Raw genomic sequence first — 7,135 nt, 5'->3', positions numbered from 1 at the left:
TTAAAAATATGTAAATAAATAAAGTGAATACACAACATAAGAAAGGGAAATCATCGTTCATTCGTTCTTTCATGCCCGAAAAGGAGTAGGAAGAATGATATAATCTACCCCTTTCAACTCAATTTAATTTGTATGAATTATACCATAATATATAATATTAAAAAATGTATTCTATACCATAATGTAACTATTCTCATTACTGTAATTATTTACAGTGTGCCATTACCAGTAACAAAACCCACAAACTATACTTAAGTAAATCATAAACTAAATAATTACAAACACACTCCAGTGATTGTATTACCCTTCCTCATGTACTATATGTTGGAGGGTCAGGTTTTAACCATTTAATTGTGATACATTTGAGAGCTGCTGTTATCACTATTTCTAAAAGGTATTTTATAGCTCTACCATCAACCTATCGGTTTTAGGCCCAGTATTTCCTCATTCGATCTTTTGATGAAATACTGTTTCCAGAGCCTCAGAAACCTCCTCCCAAAATGTTTTTAATGTCCAAAATATGGGTATGGGTGCTGATTTCTCTACCACTATTTATCCAACATGTATCACAGTATGCTGAGACCATTTTAACCACTATTACTGGTGTCCGTAAGTATCTCATTATCTTCCACTTGTGACCTGTAATTTTCTTACCCCCCATTTCCTGTTTGTGCTATAAACAGAAACTCCTCAATTCAAGTGGGCTCCAAGACTTTATTCCATTCTTTATGCTTAGTTGAAAATGTCCTGAACTGTAAATATATAAAGAAATCAGTGTTAGGAAGTGTGAATTCCTATTTAACTGTTCAAATTTTAGACTTCTATCCCTGTGGAGTTGCTGTAGCTTAGTGAGTTCATATTCAGACCATTTCCTAAATCCTGCATCTGTATGGAAGGGAATAAAACCCTTTATAAATTCAATGTGAGTTAGTCCCGAGATTGCAAACCAAAAGATGCTTTTACTTTCGTCCACATCTTTGGTGTGACTCTGGTCCATTTAACCATTTGAATGTCCCCTTATGGGACGTCTATGAAAGCTAAGGCCTGTAGGGGAGTAACAAAAACTTTTTTCAATGCTGAGCCAGAGTGTGTCTGACGGCCAAATTCCACCAGCTTCCACTGTCTCAGCTCGGCCAGTTACACAAGGCTTCTATTTTTACCAGATGCCGGAGCACGGTGCATCAATTTACCACAGAAAAGTCTGGGAGGGGAAGTCATTTTCCATTTAAAAATAAATTGTACTTAAATTTGATGGTGAAGACATGTTTAAAACAGTTGGGACAGTGGCAACAAAATAGTATAAAAGTTGTAAAATGCTTTAAATAACAGCTGATGGAACATCTTACAGTTAATAAGGTTAACAGGAAACAGGCGAGTAACATTTCTAGGTATAAAAAGAGCATCGCAGAGTGGCTTGTCTTTGTGAAGTCAAGATGCGGTGGATGTTTTCTTCTCCACTGACATCCACATATTAAATCCCTTGCAATCCTGTAACACCCACTTTTTTTCTTGTGTAGAGATCATGGCAGTATATTTGAAAAATCTTCCATCCTCTTTTAGTTTAATTTAGTCCATTTGTTTGATACATCGTTGTAACCATCCTTCTTTTTCGACCCCTTGCAAGATTAATTTTGAAGAAAACTCTATCATCTTCCTGAAGAAAGTGACCTCCGCTCCTTCCACTGGTCCTGTGTTGGCTCCTTACATGCCTGACAACTTCTGCACCATCAAGCCACTGTCTTCTGCAGATGCTGAGGAGGAACGTCTCTTATTGGACTCCATTGCTTGGCCTGAGACTCCTCCTCTGCCAGCTCCTTTTTCATTGAGTCAGACAAGTAATGCCGCCCACAGCACCTTCACCATTCTCCCAAGGAGGGGTGGAGGAGATTGGCATGTAGGAGACCAGCTGGAAGTTATGATACAAATGTACAACTTCCAAGGTAACCCCAAGAAGTCTGGAGGAGATGCAATTGTTGCCCGGTTGCACAACAGGGCACTTGAAGCAGGTGTGGCTGGACGAGTGGTGGATCTCCTTAATGGCTCCTACTCTGCTGTATTCTCTTTACTCTGGGAAGGAAGTGCACAGGTTGAGGTAAAGTTCAAGGCTATATCCTTAAATATTAATATACAATAAGTAATGCCAAAAGAATTACCTATTGCAATGGTATTGTCCTGTAGGTAGTTTAATTCATGAAATGTAAACCATTCCCCCTGATTACTTTTGCTAACAAGCAACAACATTCAAAGTTAAAACGAAGACATTGTGGAAGTCTGCAGCACTCCTGGTCAGATTGCATTCAACGATGTCAAAGAAAATATAAGGAAAGAAAACTCACTGTGCTCGACCAACTAGTTGCCGACTACGCACCAAGACTCTTAAAAACGTGCTGTGGAAGCAGGGAAAGTGATACAGACCTGTCTTCGGAGGAAGGCCAGCACTTGAGAGATGAGGAGCAATGGGAGACTACAGTCTGTGATTCCCTGCTGTTATCCCCCAGATCTACTCCAATGAGGGAATTGAGTCTGACTTCCCCCTACACTTCACACCTGGGCCACAGGCCTGAGTCTGTCCAACACACGGCTGGTCACAACACTCATAACACTTTATGTTTACACTTTTTAATGGTCTGATGCTCTACAGAACACTTCAGCTACTCTAAAATTGTCTATGGGCCAGAGATGTTGTCAGAATTGTTGGGTTAGATAGTTGCAAAACTAAGGGTCCGGAGGGTTTTATGTTACAAGCCAATTTACAGAGTACTTGTTGCAGTGGCCTGGGATTAGAATCCACTATTGGCCTTTTGCTGAATGTCACCCCCCACTTTCTCCTCCCAACATTTTCTGTACATCTTCAGCTGATATAACAGAGAGAATAAAACAAGTTCTACTGGCCAGCTAGTGGAGAGTTTACCATAGAGATTGTTAAGTTAAATAAATTAACAACTTCAGTGCGCTGAAGCAAAAAATAAAAATAGTTATGAACTATCTAATTATACCAATTATACAAAACATGCTGGTCAAGGCAGCGGAACCGGAATGCAGAGGCCCCCTCAGCAAGTCTGGAGTAAGGCAACCTCCCATCAGAGCCTTCATGGACGACCTCACAGTGACAACAACAGCTGTACCAGGAGCCAGGTGGATCCTCCAGGGGTTGGAGAGCATCATGGCGTGGGCACGCATGAGTTTCAAACCTGCGAAGTCCAGGTCCTTGGTTCTAAAGAAGCGGAAGGTCACAGACAAATTCCGCTTCAGGCTGGGAGAACACCAGATCCCGTCAGTCACTGAGAAGCTGGTGAAGAGCCTTGGAAAGGTCTTCAACTGCAGTCTGAATGACAGAGATTCCATCAAGGCAACCAGTGCTGACCTAGAGGGCTGGTTGAGAACAGTGGACCAGTCTGGGCTCCCTGGAAGATTCAAGGCCTGGATCTACCAGCATGGAATCCTCCCAAGAATCCTCTGGCCTCTGCTTATCTATTAGGTCCCCATGACTGTGGTGGAAGGATTTGAGCAAAGGGTAAGCAGCTATCTACGCAGATGGCTGGGATTGCCACGCAGCCTAAGCAACATTGGGCTGTACGGGAACACCAATAAGCTCAGGCTCCCCTTCAGCTCAGTCAGGGAGGAGTTCATCGTGGCACGGGAACATCTGCAGTGCTCTGGATCCAGAGATGCCAACGTGTCCGGGGCAGGGATTGTTGTGAGGACAGGGAGGAAGTGGAGGGCAGCGGATGCAGTCCAGCAAGCAGAAACTCGGCTGAAGCACAAGGCCATCCTAGGAACAGTGGCTCAAGGCAGAGCCGGACTTGGGAGCCTAGCAGCGGCCCGATATGACTCTGCCAGCGGAAGGGAGAGGCAGAGGTTGGTGCAGGAGGAGGTGCGAGCTTCAGTCGAGGAAGAGCGAACCAGCAGAGCAGCGATGATGCGGCAGCAGGGCGCCTGGATGAAGTGGGAGCAGGCGATGGAGTGGAGTGTCACCTGGAAGGATATCTGGCAGTGGAACCCCCAGAGGATCAAGTTCTTGATTCAGGGGGTCTATGATGTCCTCCCAAGCCCATCCAACCTGTGCATATGGGGCAAAATAGAAACACCTGCATGTCCCCTGTGTTCCAAGATAGGGACACTGGAACACATCCTGAGCAGCTGCTCCAAGGCGCTGGGTGAGGGCCGGTATCGATGGAGACACGACCAGGTCCTCAAGTCCATCGCTGAAGCAATCAGCAAGGGGATCAAGGGCAGCCAACACACCCAAGCCACAGCTAAGGCCATTCACTTTGTCAAGGAAGGACAGAGAAAGCACCAAAGAATCGCTCTGCCGGTTTGCTCCCCACGGCCCGAGACTGGGTGATGTCAGTTGACCTGGAGAGGCAGCTGAAAATTCCATCACACATTACCCAGTCCAGATTGAGACCTGACATCATCTTGGTCTCAGAGGCCACAAAACAACTCTTCTTGCTGGAACTGACGGTTCCATGGGAGGAGAGGATGGAGGAGGCTCAAGAAAGAAAGAGAGAGAAGTACCAGGAGCTGGTGGAGGATTGTCGGAGGAACGGGTGGAAGACCAGGTGTACGCCAGTGGAGGTGGGCAGTCGGGGGTTTGCCAGTCACTCCCTGAGCAAAGCCTATGGCACACTGGGAATAACAGGTGCAAACCGAAGAAGAGCCATAGGCAACAACGTGGAGGCAGTGGAAAAAGCCTCCAGATGGCTCTGATTGAAGAGAGGAGAGCAGTGGGGGTAGTAGAATGACACTTGGATACAGGCCGGGGTCTGATCAGCCTCGGTCGGGTCGCCTGGAGGAGGGTGTCTGTTGCAAGACCCGAAACACCCAGTGACTCCAGGAAACAACACTGATGATGTGTCCAAGTCTGTGCATCAGTAGATGTATTATTAACTACAGGTACTGTATATGGGGTATTTCTTGTATGCTATAACTTTAAACTCTTGTTCTTTGTTTTATCAGGTGACCCTTGTCCACTCAAGTGAGGCTGTCACAGTTCTACGTAGGCTAAACAGAGATCATCCTGATAGGGTTCGCTTCCAAAGCATCTTCCGCTCAGGCTCAATCTCTGAATCTACCATCTGTAATGTTTGCCTACGCCAAACCAGCCAGCCACAGTGCAACTACACTGACCTCCATACTGGTGACCCGTGGTTCTGCTACAAGCCAAAGAATCTGAGCTGTGATGCCAGGTTTAACCACATGAAAACAGGATATAATAGTGTACTCAAGACCGAAGAGTTGAAGCTCTTTCAAAGGTGATGGAGCTTAAAAAACTACTTATTTCACTAAATGAATACATACAAACATGAGAGCTTACTATGTATCTCCTGGTTCAAATATGTCTAGTTAATAACGGACATTTATGAGTAAGTCTAAAGGTGTTTATATATCTTTAAAGCCTAAATATGGAGGCAGAGTAACTTAATGCAATTAAATCTTTACCTTTTGGTAAATCATGTTTTGACAGTGATTATATTAGTGTGTGTAAATTACAATATATAATATGAAGTTTTATACAGGAATGTCAACCTGAAAGTCTTCATTCCGGCTTCAGGACCTGCCAATGTCACTGTGTTGCCACGAAGGAAAGGTAAGCAAGCTCTTTCCTATTCTCACCAATAAAAATCGAAACTGAATGAGCTTGAGACCTTGACAGTTAAAGTGACTTGTGAAAAAGTACATACAACCTATCTCTCTTATAGCAGGGCATTGGCAGAATGAAATTGTTTTGGTAATTGCTAGGTAGTAAGGATATCCCATATGGGGGGTGAAGGGTCTGTTGATGATAAGTGATACCTGAAATAACCCAATCCTTTTTTTTTCAATTCTTCTCAGGGCAACCTGCGGTCAATCAAGACAGTGGGAAGTCTGGACTCTCTGGGTATTACTACCAGGGTGTGTGGCGATCACTAGGTGGCTTTAACGTTCACCAATTCAACAACGACTCTGCAATCAGCCAGTGTTTGAAAGGCAAGGTGGTCCACATGTATGGAGACACAACCATCAGGCAGTGGTTTGAGTATCTCGACGCTTCGCTTCCAGGTATCTGTTCCACAGTTATTGTAGGCAAAATGTGGTTTATTAATATTGCAGCTTAATCTGTTCATTCTGTCACACTTGCAGAGGCTAAGGCAGTAAACCTGAACAGTACGATGCAAGCAGGACCTTACATGATATGGGAAAATACAAACAAAATCATGGTAACATACCGCATTCATGGTCTTCCTCTTCGGATTTCAATAATACCAACCAGTAAGGAGTGTTACGTTTCCAAAGAACTTGATACGCTGGTTGGTGGTACCAACACAGTTGTAGTTTTAGGAATCTGGGCCCATTTCAGCACTTTTCCAATTGAACTTTACATCAGACGGCTTCAGAGCATCCGCAGGGCAGTGGTCCATCTGTTGAATAGGGCTCCTGGCACACTGGTGGTCATCAGAACTGGGACCCTCCAAGCTATGCACGTTGGTAATGTGATAAGCAACGGTGACTGGTTCTCGTTTCAGGTGGACAAGGTGCTCAGAGCCATGTTCAAAGGACTTAATGTCCAACTGGTGGATGCATGGGATATGGTTCTTGCTCACCACTTACCACACAACATTCATCCAAAACGTCCCATCATTAAGAATATGGTTGATGTTGTATTGTCTTACATATGCCCACAAAAGAAGAGATAGCTGTTCATTAAATGAAAGAATTTTATCAATTCAGGAAAAATGCAGCTCATGTTGGTAAAACTGAAACTGAAGCAGTTTTTCTGCTTCTTGTGTGTGTTTCTATCAAATGATTTCTTTTTCCTAAAGCAGACTATACAGACATAGCAAGTATTACTTTGATCCATCTTTTTAACAGATAATTGTGAGTAAAAAAAACGAGAGCAAACCGGATTGCAATCAGTTTGAAGTCAAATAGCTCTAATAAAAACAGGCGTGTGAAGATTCACATTAACCCACACTGCTCATTGAGCTAGGTACTTAGTTTGATGAAAACATTCCTGGAGTTGTAGGAAAATACTAGGGATAATTTAGATATTTGCTTAGTGGCCAATGTCAGATGTATTAAATGGAAATTTAAATACATCTGAGCTCAAGTCTAAATTTACCATACCACAATAAGCTAAATTTACCATTTAGTC

At 43.7% G+C, this 7,135-nt stretch overlaps 1 protein-coding gene across 1 annotated transcript; it reads left to right on the top strand.

Annotated features, from left to right (window-relative positions):
• The first annotated feature begins 231 nt into the window (after positions 1-231).
• LOC132956426 (NXPE family member 3-like) lies at positions 232-6,712 on the top strand. The gene is made up of 6 exons (XM_061029888.1): positions 232-609; positions 1,625-2,092; positions 4,960-5,255; positions 5,520-5,590; positions 5,836-6,042; positions 6,124-6,712. The coding sequence occupies exons 2-6, from the start codon at positions 1,706-1,708 to the stop codon at positions 6,675-6,677; spliced, it is 1,515 nt and encodes a 504-aa protein (XP_060885871.1). The 5' UTR covers positions 232-609; positions 1,625-1,705; the 3' UTR covers positions 6,678-6,712.
• Positions 6,713-7,135: the final 423 nt, after the last annotated feature.

Source organism: Labrus mixtus, chromosome 22 (genome assembly GCF_963584025.1).
Source record: "Labrus mixtus chromosome 22, fLabMix1.1, whole genome shotgun sequence".
Taxonomy (NCBI): domain Eukaryota; kingdom Metazoa; phylum Chordata; class Actinopteri; order Labriformes; family Labridae; genus Labrus; species Labrus mixtus.
This window is presented reverse-complemented; position numbering and strand designations above follow the sequence as displayed.